General features: G+C 39.9%; 1 protein-coding gene across 6 annotated transcripts in view; it reads left to right on the top strand.

Moving 5' to 3' along the window:
- The window catches only part of PARN (poly(A)-specific ribonuclease), a 162,161-nt gene that overhangs the window by 59,133 nt on the left and 85,692 nt on the right, over positions 1-17,336 (top strand). For all 6 annotated transcript variants that reach the window (XR_013347317.1, XM_077828294.1, XM_077828296.1 and 3 more), the window contains one exon: positions 4,144-4,218. Coding sequence is in view for 5 of the 6 variants with exons in the window: in XM_077828294.1 (XP_077684420.1) it covers positions 4,144-4,218 (75 nt within the window). In the remaining variant the exon portion in view is untranslated. The remainder of the gene's footprint in view (positions 1-4,143; positions 4,219-17,336) is intronic.

Below are 17,336 nucleotides of genomic sequence, written 5' to 3'. Positions count from 1 at the left end.
CAGAAAGGTTAATTGTATAGTTTCTATTAACCATTCTCAGTTACTTAACTGGCAAATGCTGTACAAGTACCTGCCCTAACCCCCTGCCCACAAGATAAAGTCTTAAAACTGTTTCCACTGTCCTGGAGCAGATGTCCAGAAGTTGTTTGCAGCTTCAGGGTGACCTATATGGTACTCAGCCAATCTTTAACATGAAAACAGGGCAAGTCTTAGCATATCCTCTCATACATATTGTTTGAATAATGTATAATTCACTTAGGCATTATAGTGCAATGTGCTGTCCAAGAAGATAATTCCTGTATTTTAGGTTGTCACATAATTTTAATTTAAGGAAAATAAATATAAAAACTAAAATATTGAGACCAAATATTAACACCGGCAGCTTTTCCTCAGAAATGGCAAATTTAAGTCTCATCTACTGCCGTTTGGATAAAATAAGTTCTAATAATACTTAAAAGTGAAGGTGTAAACTTTTTTTAATGGGGGCAAAAATCTGTTTGACAACTCATGACCTTGTAGGCTAGGCTAAAATGTCACTTCTCAGATTGTAAAGTTGGCTTGTATTAGATGTCTCAAAACTGAGAACTCTTCCTGGCTCAACTTTCTCCTGCTAGTTAGTGTTCTGTACTCTAGTGAATGTCTTATATTTGGCTTGGTGTTACAGTATGTAAGTTGGCATCCAGCTATGTTTTTGTTAAATACTGTACTTGCAGCACAGCTGTGTCTATTTTTCAGACACCTATTATCCTTTCACCATACTCGTGAAATATACAGTATTTACAAAATTTATTAAGAGTGCTTACCGCATTTGCTGGATGACCTAGCTTACTAGTCTATCCTGCTTCTATAGCCTATTTCTCTTCAGTTAACATACTCTTAATCAAAGGTCAGCTCAAATATGAGCAAACTTCTTTTGCCTAGACTCTCTGATCAGCATGAGGAATTGCATAAGAATTCCTTTTGAGGTTCACTCACTTTGGATTGCAGATTTTTATGTTCGTGCCCCCAAAATAATATTTAACCTAGTATCTGGTTTTTAGTATTTAACTGGATTGGATGATCATAATGGTCCCTTCTGACCTTAATATCTATGAATCTCTTAACATCCCTCGTATTGATGGATTAAAGATGGTGAAATGAGCAAGTATCAAGGAAAATGAGTACAAATTGGGTCAGAATCCAGTAATGAAGGGTAGAACTGTAGAATGGCAAATGCAAGAAGACTTGAAGGATGTGACATAACCATCCATCTGGATGCCAATGAAATAAGTTAATATGAATTAATCAAAATTTAAAATAAATTGAAAAAAATGATACTGCCTGACATAATCAGTATAGTAAACTGTTTTAAGATATGTTTGGAGCAGGGTTAAAGCGGCCACGAAAAGGTTTCTTCTGGCTAGTGTGAGGTTAACAGATCATTACCAGATGCATATTGTGCACTCTCATCTCAACTCTTTTGCCTGACTCTGAATCCTTATACTCAAAGAACTGTTATGCCACCTGAAAGGCTAATTCTCCCCACTGTACTGAATCTCTTCCCCACAGGAGGGCAGGGATCCACATTCCTAAAACATTCTGGACTATTAGAATAATGGAGACGCTTGAACCTCTTGAAATGCAATGATGTATAAACATAACTTCAGAGAACTTGCACTTAAGTGATAAACTTCGTTTACAGGACGATTGAGCTTTCTGTTATTAAAGTCCTGAACTAGAAACAGTTACTCAGTTTGTGGCTGTCAGAAACCATATTGAATCAATTGTTTCTTGTGGTCTTCAGATTATTGTAATTTACGTCCTGAACACCTGGCCACTCAGAGGTACAGTACTTAACTTGCAAACTAAAGAATAAAAAGTTCAGGATGATTAATCATAGCAAAAACAAGCAGCACTTTATTATCTGAGCTTCAAAAAGCATTCTGTAACCTATCTGAATAGGTTAGAAAGCTAAAATTATTAAACTAATTTACACGTGGAATCAGTTTCTATCAGTATTGATCTGAAAAGATTGTTAATTTGTGATTGAGATTTAATTGAGACAAACTTTGTCTGAGAGCATGCTACATTTTGCTGTTTCTAGTCACATGTCTGAACACCTACTTTGGAATTTGATTTGTAGTAGTAAATTGAGTTAGGCTGGCAGAAGAACTCTTATGCCAGTATAAACTGTGTCTACAGTTGGAGGGTTTGCTGGCATATCTATGCCAGCAAACGTTTTCCAGGGTAGAAGAGACCTTAAACAACCTTCAGGTTCAGGTCTATTGCCTTGGACAAAGTCAGTTACACAAGTGTATTTCTACTCAGAGCTGTTTGTCTAGTCTGCAAGGCTTTCTTACCCTTCCTTTGGGACAGCACTATCAAGATCCCAAGAGAGACAATATGATGGCGATGCATTATATAAACAGAGGGGTGCACGATATTCCCCCTTATCATGAAGCAGTTTATTTTGTGAGAATGGTGTATTCTTCATTAAATCAACTCAATAGCTCTTTATTTCACAGGGGTTCAAAACATGCAGATCCTCACAGCAGGAAAGGCTCAGTCACCACCGATGGGGACTAATGGACTTAGTTTTAGATAAAGTATTCTACAACTGGGCGGAGGGTGAGGTCCCCTAACAGAGGCATTTCTGATTCATTGGGAAAAGAAGCTACTATGGTATCCCCATTCCACTAATTCCCAGAGTGCTCAGGAATGTGTGCTGGGACAGCCCAGATAATGCAAAAACCAGCCTGGGCACATCAGTTTTTTTCTGACCCAATACACCCATCAATTCACCCACTTCTTCCACTTCAAAATCTTCTGGACATCATTCCAAAGAATCATAATCTAGTGTTCCATCTAGATCTCGTGTCTCTACAACTGATGACATGGAGATTAGCTGGTTCAATTCTATTTGATGACCATTTGAGTTTTTGATGCAGAGCAGAAAGGCCTTTACAAGCGTAACCTATAAAGCTGAATGAAAGATTTTTTCATTGTAGTCCATTCAGAGGCACTCTCATCCCTTGGAGTCTTTTATTGTCTCTAGAATACTCAGGACTCTCAATCAGCTCTGTTCGAGTGCATTTGGCAGCTGTTTCTGTGCATCATCCACAGATTGAGGGTCATTCAGTTTTCCTCCACACCACTCTATCCACATTTCCAACAGGATTGACTCATAGTTCTACCGGTTAGAAACTTTCCAACCTGGGATTTTAATGTTGTACTGCTGCTCTTTTTAATGGTGATGGTAATGCATATATGCTGTATTCCATAAGCACAGAGTTGTAATTCGGCTTTTAAATTAGTTTATACATCTGCCAGTATTTTTCCCAAGCCTCCTGACTCTCCCACAGAGAATAAGTTTTATACACATAAATAAGAGGACAAGGCTGTAATAACATTATTTAAAACAGTCATTCTGAAACTCTTGCAGGCTTGTGGTAGCTTTTGCTAATAAATCCAAGGAATGATTTGTTGCCACCTAGACACTCAAAGTAGGTTTCAGATTGTATTTGTTTCTTACATATTGAGCAAAGTAATCCTCCCTTTTCAAGCTAGTGCAGGTACTCCTATGGCTCATTTTAGGGGAATCTCTATTTCTGAGAAGTAGAGCAGTTACTTGGAGTTTTGCTTATATATTTACCAGTCATTACTCCATTGTAGCAGCTTCTAGATCAGATTAGGCAGGTCTGTCTTAGTCGTTTTTTAGATAGGAGTCTTATCACCCAGCTCCTTGAGTTAACTGCTTGTCAGTCACTGACAGTGGTATGCAGGTGGACAAATGCTTGCAAAGGTTACCTAATTTTCAGTAAGTGGAGTGGCTTAGAGATGCCTTTGTCCATGTGGTTACTATGACCCACCCTCCTTCCCCACTTGTAACTAAGTCTTCTGCCTGCCTATATTACTGAAGGAAATGAGTGGAGGTTGAGGGTGCTCAGTTCTTCATGCCCACTTGTGGTTAAGATTCTGGGCTCATGTATGTTAGGGGTACACACTACAATAAGATCCAAGTGGACATAATCATCTCAAACTCTAGTTACTATAAAGCATGTGACTTTACCCATCCCATGGCACATCAGTGCACGGAGTGAACCCGTTAGACTGCGTGAAATGTCATAACTGTTATGATGATTCTTGTTTGTTCTGCATTTTTAGGTAATATTCAGGTATCTTGGATTGATGATACATCAGCATTTGTGTCACTTAGCCAGCCAGAACAAGTACAAATAGGTAAGTGTTTTTGGAATCACCTCATTGTAAGGTTTGCCTGTTCGCACTATAAACAGACATTGAAAGGATTGCTACTGTCTCTTCTAAAATTCCTCAGTTCATAATTTCCTTCTAGCTGGCAAATAGTAGGAATTTCATTTGCCACTATGTTTCTCTTAATAAGCCACTGTCACTTTGTATCAACCATTTCTCTTTGTGTATGAGTATCATTGACATAACAGCAATACAAACAGGTATGGGAATTTTGTTGAACTATTAGAGTCAGTTGAGGTAGACAAGGATTCAGAACCCATTTGTTCTCCTGCACAGTTTGCTTCCTGAGCATCATAAAAGAAGCCAGCAGAATGGGTAGGTGCCAAGGTGCAAAGCACTGTGAAGTCGAGAAGTATTATGCAGAGGACCACCAGGCTGTTGTAGCTCCAGTGCACGTTTTGGGTTTATAGGCTTCACTGCAACTAGTTGAGTAGTTCTTGTAGTAAAACAAACTGAAACTCCATGTTTTCCCTATCCACACTGCTGCCTGCATATCATGAATCATAGAACTGGAAGGGACCTTGAGAGGTCATCTAGTCCAGTCCACTGCACTCATGGCAGGACTAAGTATCTAGACCATTCCTGACAGGTCTTTGTCTAACCTGCTTTTAAAAATCTCCATTGATGGAGATTCCACAACCTCCCTAGACAATTTATTCCAGTGCTTAACCACCGTGACAGGAAGTTTTTCCTAATGTCCAACCTAAACCTCCCTTGCTGCAATTTAACCCCATTGCTGCTTGTCCTATCCTCAGAGGTTAAGAAGAACAATTTTTCTTCCTCCTCCTTGTAACAACCTTTTACATACTTGAAAACTGCTATCCTGTCCCCTCTGTCTTCTTTTCCAGACTAAACAAACCCAGTTCCCTGGCTTCCAGTTTCTTTTCTTCTCTTCTTTCTCTCCCCTTCCTCACTAAGCCTACCAAATGGTAGTCTCTGTAGAGCAAAATTGTGAAGGTTTTCACTAGCTGTCTGTGTTTCCAACTACCTTAAGGTGTGACCTATCTGCTTAGATGTTTCATGATCTGCCAAAGGCATCAGCAGTACAGAGTACCCTTCTGTCTTTATTGTAGAAGAGGACCAAAACATTTTAGGAAAGATGAAAATTAGTTTTTACTTAATTTGGGCTGCCAATGTTTGAACATTCACATGCTTAAAACATGATTCTGTCCATGTTCAGTCTCTACTGGAGCGCTTGTGTAAAGTCCACTTTCTAGCTTGGGCATCTTAAGTTTGCTTAGCTCTTCTTTATCGTACTGAACACTTAGTGAGCTTTGCCAAGCTGCTCACTATTGCTGACTTTCCTTGGTCCCAGAGTTGATAGGCTTATTACCAAAACCAAGTTTTGTAAAGGCTTTTCCTCATCAGTAGTTTGTTCAAGAAAACATCAGTTATCTTAAAGCAAGAACACAAAGGTTGTGTACAGCTGAATAGGTAGAAATATGCCTAAATACTTCAGATGCCAAACTTCATTCACTTTAAATCAAATTCAGGCATTAAAACTAACTTTCTCTAATAGTATAACTGTATTAAGGTAGTTGGTTGATATATTACAAACAGAATACTTTATTGTGTTACGAAATTTTTAACACTGTTCTGAAATGCTATGCGACAGTCGTAGCCTAATATCATGGGTTGTTTTCCCTTTTGACAATCATTCAGGGAACTTGCCAACTCAGCTGTGGAGTAAACCCATGGGGTCTAGTGAAAGAGATGAGGGGAAGTATTAGCGTTCAGAAATCTTCAAACAGTTGAGTTGTTGAATGCATTTTTCTCCGAGTAGGTATTGATTCTGACCCAGAAAATAGAAAGCAGACTCCTAATGCTATTGGACAGAATACTTTATATTAATGTTTAAACCTTGTAACCTTACTTAATCCTCATCGCCAATTTCATACTGATAAGTAGTCAATGACCTTCTTTAAAACACTGACCTCTAGACACACACAAGGTCCAGTAGGGAAATTACTGCTCACTATGGGAAGGAGAATGAGAGCACTGTTTACTTACAAAAGTTTAAAAAAAAAAAAAAGTCCAAACATATTTTCAGAAAATAAAGTGGCTAAATAAGTGGCTTATTCTTGAATGAATTTAAAAAATTGACTGTATATACATATGCTTGCTTTGGAAATCAAAATACATTAATTTACATTTTGCAATTCACTGCTACCATATAGTAAACCTAAGTTAAGATGCACCTCAATAGGGTAGCTAATTCAAACTATCAAGTTAGTGACCCTGAGGAGGGCGTAAATCAGTGGTTCTCAATCTGTGGCCCACCAGCTGCTTGCGGCCCAATCAGCACACAGCTGCGGCCCATGTGACATCCTCAGGTAGTATATATATTGTGTGGCTGCTGCCCACATAACACATGGAAAGCTGCATATGTGATCCACAATGGTAAATAGGTTGAACTACTGGTGTAAATCACTTTAATTAAAAAAGGAGTATTTGTGGCACCTTAGAAACTAACAAATTTATTTGAGCATAAGCTCACGAAAGCTTATGCTCAAATAAATTTGTTAGTCTCTAAGGTGCCACAAGTACTCCTTTTTTTTTTGCAGATACAGACTACATGGCTGCTCCTCTGAAACCTCACTTTAATTAGGCAGCATTCTTTTGTCTAGTGCCTAAAGTCTGTTTTACTTTCATTAAAGTTCTTTGTGATTTTTAATTAACCCGTAATCAGAAGTGCAAAGCTAGGGTCTGTCTACGTAGTCCCTTAGAAATATTCTGCACTATAAACAGGCATGGTTAGTGGTCAAATAACTGGTCCCTGTCATTAAAGGGTTTACAGTGTTAGACATGACATATAGGGAGTGATGTTAGACAAGCAGTAGTTCTAAAAACTTTAGCCATCCCAGGTATAAGGCTGTAAGAGTGCTACTTTTTTTACTTGCCTAGTATTCCATTTTATTTATTGGCTTAATTGATTTTTTTTCGGATGGTTAGGAACAAAACATTTCCAATTAAGACATTTGAAAACAAGTTTTCATTGAAAAATTTCTCAATGTCTTCTGTTTTTCATCAAAAAACTGACTAATTTCCCAAACCTAACATTTTTTTCTTGAGTTTTCAGTTTTTTGATGTAAACCCCAAAAATGTCATTAATTGGATATGTCCCATGGGCATTTTTTTATTGACAAAAACCATTTGTCAAAAGTTTCAAATGAGAAATGTTGACCAGCTCCAGATATTTGATTTATATCTTGGTTTGCATCACAGTTTCCGATGCTTAAACTATATTTATTGCAGAAGATAGCATGCATGCTAATCAAGTGGGCCTTGAAGAAGGCTGGATTGTATTTGGGGTCAAAGTGGTCATTTCAGGTGCAGTGAACAGCTTGGGAGAAGGTCACACATCATAATGGTGAGAGGAGCTGATTGAGTAATGGTCTTAGTGTTGTGTGGTGGGCAAAGAGACCATACATGTAGGTGGGATTAGAGCTGAACAGGACATTGAAGTTGAGCTGACAGGATTGAGTCATTTCTCATATAAGAAAACTCCAAGGAATGAAGGACACTGGGAGGAGGGTAGTGCTTGCTGTTCTAGCTACACCTAATGTTAAATGATTTTAGCAGCAGTGTTTTGAGTACAGTGTAGTGGTGGGATCCAGGTAGGCCACAGAGCAAGGTGGTGTGATAGTCCATGTAGAGATTAACAAAGACTGGACATCTGTCTTTGCAATAGGGATCCAAAGGAGAAGAAGGAGATTTTGAGATGTTAAAGGTTAGTTGTTAAATTATAAAGTTCGTTGGATTTGATTTGTTAGGTAAGTTTAGGATTGGAAATAGGCATTACATTTTTACAAGATAAGACGTAATGGGTCATTTTAACCCACTAAGGGTATGTCTGCACTGGATCTGATGGTGTAATTTCCGGCTTCAGTAAATGTACACAAGCTAGCTTCCATCTGCAGCATCATCTCCAGGATACTGATAGATTGTGAGGATGGGATTTTCTTTCGTTATCCCTTAATGATCAAAAGAACAATCTCTGAAAATGCTTTTACGAACTTGTTAAATTGGTCCTGAAGTGGAATTTGACAGTTGACTTAACATGCAAATTCACATCAGCAAGTCTGTGCCTGTGTCAGTCAGTGTGCAGGTGGCAAACACCGAGATGCAAAATTCATTGAGTTTTACATGAGAACCCCTCAAGCAGGACAATATGCAGAAAGGCTATGATAATGTAATAATATTTCATAACCACTGAAAATTTTACATTGAACTAATGCTATCCAACAGTTCAGAAGAGATGGGGGAGCAGCGGGAAATCTCTGAAGAGATGGCACAAAGATACATATTCTGTCTCAGGTTCAGGTCGGTAATACTTGTGTCCATCTTTCCAAACCCACAACTCATTCGTAGCTCCTCATCATCCACCTGGCCCACAGGAAACACTAAAGCTTCACTGTGGGACTGCTATCAAAATAAGGTTCTGCCCTTGAGACCCTCCACAGCACTGAGTTTTCACCAACTAGCGACACATCTAGTGAAACTGAATCCACACCTACCCATATCAAGACTGGCAGATCAGAGGCAAGTCCTGGGAGAAGACTGAAGCGCCCCTAGATATCCTGTCTTCTCCCTGTTTTTTTCCTGTTTTAGGACTCGTGGTGAGCTATGAGAAGTCTGTCATCTGCAGTGATGTGAGATGGTGTCTCCTATTGGCTGAGGCAGTTTTGGTTTTCTGTTCTCCTGCAGATGTGCAGTCAGTTTCTCCTACACCTTCCCACCTGTCTAGACATACTGTTGCAAAATCAGGGCCAAAATTACATCCAGGCCCTCAGCCATTTTACATGACAGGCTGGATGAGCAAGACTGACCGATTCAGATGATTTTTTTATGAAGTTGGAAAGCTTCCACCAGAGAGTTACCCATGGAAGTGGAAATGATTTTTCCAAATAGGCAGCCTGAAACAAAGTGAACACAGTGGAGACCCTGATGATAAAGATTCTGGACAACATACTGCTGCTGAAGAAAGCAGGTCTAGCCTTTGTATTCTTAAAGTCCAACTGGCAGCATGCAGTTTCTTGATACTGTCGTATTCTGTTTTTTTCACATCCTGTGTTATCAAAATTCCTCAGGGGCCTTCATGTCTGCCTTCTGATTAGAGACCTAAGTCTCACGTGGGATCTCAGTGTTGTCCTCTTAGAGCTTTGAACCCTTATCAGGATGCTCATTATACCACCCCAAATTCAACTGTCTGAGTCATAGCCATTGTATCAGCATGAAGAGTCCGTGAAATGCAGGCCCTTGTGGCTGAACTGCCATACGCATCATTCCAGAGGTACAAGAAAGTGACGAAACCACACCCTAGCTCTCCGAATTCCCTTTGAACTGGTTTATTACCTTACCAGTCATCTTATTGAAGCCACATTCCTCACAGAGTTGGGGGGGCGGGGAAGAAACTTCATATACTGGATATGTCTAAGGCCCTGCTTTATTAGCTCAACAGAACCAAGCCTTTGAGATTCTCTCCCCACCTCCTCATGGCCATGTCTGGCACATCAAAAGGGTAAACCATCTCTTCATAGAGAAGCTCAGAATGGTTCATACATTGTATTTTCATCTGAAATCAGTTGGCTGGGAAACCTCTTCCTCTGAACGTCAAGACATACTCCACCAGGGCATACTTCAACACTTTCTGCCTCCTACAGAGTGAGCTGATCTTTGAGGTCAGTAAGGCAGCCATGTGGAGCCAAACTATTGACCTTTGTTAAGCATTATGCATTTGATATGGCTGTAATGGCAGATGCTAGTTTGGAAGAGTGGTACTCCAGTCAGTTTTACTAATACAACTGAGACTTCATACCCACCATCCGGGAAGGGTACTTCTTGCCAGTGATCTACAGTGAGATCCACACTGACGCATACTTGAAAAAAAAAAATGGTTACTTTACCTCACAATAACTGTGCTTCTCTGAGATGTTGTAGTCAATGGGGGTCTCATAACCCACCTCCATTCCCACTTCTCAAAGTCCTCAGCTACATGGGCTTTGAACTGTGAGGAAACTAAGAGGATTGTGGCCACCCCACCTGTTATGCCCTGATATTGGTACACAGAGTACATGCAGCTTGGATGCATGCAGCTGCTATAAATAGATTTGGTCCTGTGCAAGCACATGAACATCTATGTGGGATCCACACTGATTACAGTATCTTAAAGAAGCACAGTTACTGTAGAATAATAGTTTTGTTTGTTCTGATTTAGAAATTATTTAATCAGGATTGAATGTGGTAGTGTTGACTTGACCTACAGTATACCAAAAGAAGGCTGAAAGGCAATATGATTGCTCTCTATAAATATATCGGAGGGATAAATATCACGGAGGGAGAAGAATTATTTAAGCTCCAATGTGGACACAAGAACAAATGGATATAAACTGGCCATCAGGAAGTTTTAGACTTGAAATTAGACTAAAGTTTCTAACCATCAGAGGAATGAAGTTCTGGAACAGCCTTCCAAGGGAAGCAGTGTGGGCAAAAGACATATCTGGCTTCAGGACTAAGCTTGATAAGTTTATGGAAGGGATGATATGATGGGATAGTCTAATTTTGGCAATTAATTGATCTTCAACTATTAGCAGTAGATATGCCTAATGGCCTGTGGTGGTATGTTAGATGGGGTAGGATCTGAGTTACTACAGAGAATTCTTTCCTGGGTCTCTGGCTGGTGAGTCTTGCCCACATGCTCAGGGTTTAGCTGATCACCATATTTGGGGTCAGGAAGAAATTTTCATTCAGGGCAGATTGGCAGAGGCCCTGGGGAGTTTTCACCTTCCTCTGCAATGTGGGGCACGGGTCACTTGCTGGAGGATTCTCTGCACCTTGAAGTCTTTAAACCACGATTTGAGGACTTCAGTAGCTCAGACATAAGTTAGGGGTTTGTTACAGGAGTGGGTGGGTGAGATTCCATGGCCTGCATTGTGCAGAAGGTCAGACTAGACGATCCTAATGGTCCCTTCTGACCTTAAAGTCTATGATTCTATGATGAGACCAACAACACCATAAATGCTGAGTGGTTCAGGGTTTGAAACCTGAAAGACTTTCTAGTAAGAAATTTGAGGGTAAACTGCATGTGAAATAATTAATACACACTTTTCTAGCACAATATGTTCTGTTTTAACTGGGTTTTAGCCAAGGCAGAAAATCATCATCCTTTCAAAATAACGTTACCAAACAAATAATATTTTTAAAGGTTTTAAATCTCTTCCAGTTTTAATCTTGATACAGTGTGTATAATTAAAATGGGAGAAGGGTTTTATGGTATTTGTTTAGGTGCCTGTTAATCTGGAGAAATGTCATCAAGGTTGGCTGAAAGTACATGGCTTTCAGAATCAATATTGAAGTGCTGCACATGTGAATAAAAGGTGGTGTCAGTCCATTTTCCTAAGCATTGTAGTAAATGAAGTTTTGGGGTTTCATATTTCTTCTAGTCTCCCTGATGCATTTTTTCCTAACTGCCAGCTCTGCAAGCTCAACTTGGGATCTGAAAGTCAAGCTGAGTCCTCTTTCATTCACAGATCAAGAAAAATTCTGTAAGCAGAACATGACCAATTTGAATGATGTGACCCTGTTTGGAATCTGCGCATCTTCTCTTAGATATATTGACTCTACAGTGCAGATGGAAGTAAAATAAACTTAGCTTTTGAAGTGAGCAGAGTCCAGATCACACATAGACCAGGTCTATTGAATTAGGTGCCACTTTCACATAAATTCATTCATGCAGTCAACTACCTGCCATGCTGCAACTGTTACCACATAGATATAATTCAGTTTTCAAAAGTAATTCAGTGAGACTATGTAGTGGTTGGAGAGAGAACAAATTCTGACTTTCTCCTCTAGCAGTTCCAGTTTAAACAGGTAGAAAATTCTCTTGGCTGGTGGTAAGGGGCCATTGAAAACAAACATCTGAAATTTTTGGATAAGTGGCTGCAACTTTATTCAACAGTGCACTAAAGTAAGATAACTTGGAGGATAATTTCTGAGGGCAGCACTACCTGATAGTGAATCTAGAACAGTACAGGAAAGGGTCACCCCAGGTCATCTTCAACGGTTTCCTAATGTAAGATCACTTTCAGAGCCTTTCAAAATTTCCAGATCATGACCAATCTACTTCCCCAAAACCCATATGAGTAGTCCTATTCTACAGCCTGCCAGGTCAAGTCTTAGTGCCACTGAGCTCTGTAAAAGTGTTTGGGAATCCCTGCAGGTCCAATTCTACCTCCTGGATAGAGAGGGCAGTTGCTTTGTTCACAGGAAGGTTGCTTATCTTCAAACCCTCTTTCCTCAGGCATTATGCCATTACTAGCCATCCTTAGAAGGAATTCTTCATCCTAGTTGCCATGATTTTCCACTCAAAGTTGCAAATAATCAATAAACATGTACTGAAGTACATAAGGTGCTTAAGGAACTATTGGAAGCAATCTCGGAACTGTTAGCAGTTATCTTTGAGAATTCATGGAGGATGGGTGAGGTCCCAGAAGACTGGAGAAGGGCAAATATAGTACATGCCTTTAAAAAGTGGAACAAAGAGGACCCAGGGAATTATAGACCAGTCAGTCAAACTTCAATACCTGGAAAGATGCTGAAACAAATTATTAAGCAATCAGTTTGTAAACACCCACAGGATAATAGGGTTATAAGTAGTAGCCAACATGGATTTCTCAAGAATAAATCATGCCAAACCAACCTTAATTTCCTTTTATGATAAAGTTACCAGCCTAGTGGGTAGAGGGTAGCAATAGATATATCACATCTTGATTTTTAGCTTTTAACAATAAGGCTTTTGACAATCCCGCATGACCGTCTCATCAGCAAAGTAGGGAAATGTGATTTAGATGAAATTACTATAAGATTTGTGCACAACTGGCTGAAACACAGTATTCAATAAATATCAATGATTTGCTGTCAAACTGGTAAGCTGTCTAGTGGGATCACACAGGGGTCTGTCCTGGGTCTGGAGCTAGTCAATATTTTCATTAATGACTTGGATAATGGGGTGGGGAGTATGAACGTAAGAATGGCCATATTGGGTCAGACCAAAGGTCCATCCAGACCAGTATCCTGTCTACAGACAGTGGCCAATGCCAAGTGCCCAAGAAGGAGTGAACTTAACAGGTAATGATCAAGTGATCTCTCTCCTGCCATCCATCTCCACCCTCTGACAAACAGAGGCTAGGGACACCATTCCTTACCCATCCTGGCTAATAGCCATTAATGGACTTAACCTCCATGAATGTATCCAGTTCTCTTTTAAACCCTGTAATAGTCCTAGCCTTCACAACCTCCTCAGGCAAGGAGTTCCACAGGTTGACTGTGCGCTGTGTGAAGAACTTCCTTTTATTTGTTTTAAACCTGCTGTCCATTAATTTCATTTGGTGGCCCCTAGTTCTTATATTATGGAAACAAGTAAATAACTTTTCCTTATTCTCTTTCTCCACACCACTCATGATTTTATATACCTCTATCATATCCCCCCTTAGTCTCCTCTTTTCCTAGCTGAAACGTCCTAGTCTCTTTAATCTCTCCTCATATGGGACCTGTTCCAAACCACTAATCATTTTAGTTTCCCTTTTCTAATGCCAGTATATCTTTTTTGAGATGAGGAGACCACATCTGTAATACACATGCACTTAAAGTTAATGACTTGTGTATCTATCGCATACAAAATGCACTGATGAAAACGCCTTTCTGCTAGATTTGATAGTGGCTTTATAAACTATAGGTATTCTTATAAAAATTCCAGTCTGTTAATTCTGCCAGTAGGTACTATTAAGTCAAGATATTCAGAATATCTGAACAAAGTACAGTTTACTTTTACACCAGTTGTGTGTTAGAGAGACAAGTTGGGTGAGGTATCTTTTATTGGACCAACTTGTGGTGTTGACGGAGACAAGCTTTCGAGTATGCTTGGCACTCTTCAGATCATGACGAGCTCTGTGTAAGCTCAAAAGCTTATCTCTGTCACCAACTCAGGTTGGCCCAATAACAGATATTTTCTCACCCAACTTGTCTCTAATATCCTGGGACCAACATGGCTACAAAAACAGTGCTTGTGTATATATGTCAACTTTAAGTATGTTCTGCAGCAAAATGCAAAGGTTTGAGATAAAATGTGGACATTGTAAATGGAATTCATAACTGACCTATACTTTATAGACAGTTTTTGATTTTTAAATTTCAAAGTGTGTAAATTGGAGGCTGAGTAACTTGGCACCATAGTGTGACCCCATGAGAATTAGATAGGAATCACTATAACACAATGAAAACTTTCTAACTTGTGTAACTTTACCTTTAGTAGCTTATTTTTTCTGTAAAAAGTTATAGAAATATATCACATTACTACATTTTGCTCAAGTCAGTTTTCCTGTGCTTGGACTACTTGTATGTGAAAAAGTAACAAAGAATATTATCTTACTTTCTTTTAATTAAGCATGTGCATTAGCTTTATAAAAAAGATAGAATGTAGTGCTAGATGAGAGCATGTGCTTTGTCCTCTCTGTTTTGAAATGGAGCAGAACAGTGTTCACCAGAAGGTTAGAAATGTTATTAATCACTTAAAAGAAAACAGAATAAGCCCCAGCTCTGTCTTCCAAATATATGAAATGCATAAATGCTAGATCTATAGAAAATTTCAGCAGCCAAAAATACGTGCATTTAATTGAGAAAACTGTGTGTCACATAGCATAAATGGAAGTGTTTTCAGAATACTTGGCAGGAGTTCAATCCTTGCACCACCTTCTGAAGTTTAAAGTCAAAAATGGGCGTAAAATGTACTTTCTCAACGATCTCAACCCCTATATGGGGAGCAGCCAACTGGATATCTAGAAGTCTCTTTTCTAGTGCCACTCTTGCTTTCTTCCTTCCCTAACCCATAAATTCTTCTAAATACCTATTTGTTTCTATAACACACAGCTTGGCAGCAAAAGTCAGTCATTCGAAACACACAAGATTTCCAGGTTTTAATTTTTTTTTACTGTCAAAAGGCTGTGTTTTAACATCCACTAACAACTAGGTGACCCCTTGTGTTGAGCATCCAAAGGTCGTTTTGGTTCTCCCATACCTGCACTGCCATGTGCCAGTTCTTCAGCATGTCTTCCCAAACTATGCCCCCAACTCGCTGTGGGGAAGATGGAAAAAGCCCCCACCTCACCTTGGCCCGTCTGTGGTGAGGGAAAAAATTCCTTCACAGCCTCCTGTGTAAGGAGCGATTAGCATAATGCCCTCAGTGGGTTATGACAAAGCCTAGTATTAAACTACCCACATGGGCTTTTCCTGCACTGGCATGGACCTAAATAGTTTCCCCTCTCTTCCAGTGACTGGGAGGAGGGATAGGGCAGTGTCCCCATGCTGACCTAGTCTGAAGCTGCTGCAGCGAGTCACTCTCTGGCTATCTAGCCTTTAAAGTGGCCACACACCTTTTCCTACAATTCAAACAATGGCCCCCACTCTTATGTGAGGTGAGGTCATTCTGCTTATGTGCTATAGCAAAAATTAGTTTTTGTTCTTTATTATCGGTAGTTGAACAGTTGCGTAGACCTCAGTTTGTGACTTGTGGGCAGATGTGAAATTTGGCATATCTTGTTTGATCTGTTTTTGCTATCAGGTAAATTACATGACTGAAAAAGACTTAATTCAATGCTAGCAACTCAGACTACATGAGTGATGCCAATCTTTGTTTCTGTTACATATATTTAAATGCAAAGTTTCAACATAACACCTACAGTTCTGTACTTTAGTACACACATTCCCCTCTGACTTTCTTAGAGATGATTTCCCCCTTTCTGTAGTGTGGTCATATGTAGTTTGTCACCTGGATTCTTCAGAGCTTGAGAAGAATGGCAGCATCTCTGTTCTTCTCCAAACACTTCAGAGTCTTGCTAGTAAGCAACTCTGAGGATCCTTACAGCTAGCAGCATTCCAGTCTTTGGGTTAATAGTTGACTGGACTCAGTTTCTGATTAAACAAATCTGTAGCCTGTATCCAAACTGGAAAAGATCAGCATATAAAAATAGTTGTACCCTAGAGTTCTATAAGGCTATCGCTCTGGAGGGCGGTATCTTGTCCCCATAAGCCAGGGGTCTCAAACTCAGTTTACCTTAGGGCCAATGCCAGTCCTCAAATCCTCCCAATGGGCCAATAATGTCACTGAAGATGGTGTTCAGAAAAGAAAACGTTTATATATTTTTTTTATTTTGAATTTCTTAGAAATAATAAAACTCTCATTCAACATTATACAATTCTTCGCCTGCCAGAGAGTTTTTAGTGTTTGCCAGACACCTGGCAACGCTTCAGTTCTGTCAGTTTGTTGATGTTTGGCCTCAGTGACTGAGCAATTGAAACCTTCAGTATTGCAGCGCGGTGTGCATCAGATAGTTGGGTTCGGTAGTTTGACTTGTTTATATTCATTGTGGAAAAAAGTGATGCTGCCTCCATGGCTGCCTCTGCCTGGCAACTAATGATGCTGCCTCCCTGGCTGACTCTGCCCGACGACTAGTGATGGTATCTCTGTCCCTCTCTCCCAGCCAGTGGGAGCTGTGGGGAGCAGCACCGACAGCAGACATTGTGAGCAGCATGGCTGCGTGCATCTCTCCTCTGCAGCCTGCAGTGGGGAGGTTCTCGGGCCACAGATGGCCCGCGGGCCAGGACTTTGAGACCCCCGCCATAAACTGAGATAAGCTAGTTAAGAATATCATAATGTTATAGAAATGTAGGGCTGGAAGGCACCTTGAGAGGTCCTCCAGTCCAGCTGCTGTATAGAGGCAGGACCAAGTAAATCTAGACCATTCGTGAGAGGTGTTTGTCCAACTTTGTTCTTAAAAACCTCCCCAAACTCGCTTGAAAGCTTTTTCCACAGATTTTCTAAACATTTCATCTTTTTAGCTGTTCTCATCTGGAATCTCTCCAATTTGTGCACATCTTTTCTAAAGCGTGGTGTCTAGAGTTGGATGCAGTATTCCAGGTCGGTACTCGTGAGGCCTGAGCAAGTAGTGTAAGACAATTATCTCCCATGTTTTACATACAACACTCCTGTTAATACACCTCTGAATGTTAGCCTTTTTTGCAACTGCATCACG

The sequence above is a fragment of the Eretmochelys imbricata genome, chromosome 10 (assembly GCF_965152235.1).
Source record: "Eretmochelys imbricata isolate rEreImb1 chromosome 10, rEreImb1.hap1, whole genome shotgun sequence".
NCBI classification, from domain to species: domain Eukaryota; kingdom Metazoa; phylum Chordata; order Testudines; family Cheloniidae; genus Eretmochelys; species Eretmochelys imbricata.
Note: the sequence above shows the minus strand (reverse complement) of the source record. Positions and strands in the feature narration are given on the sequence as shown.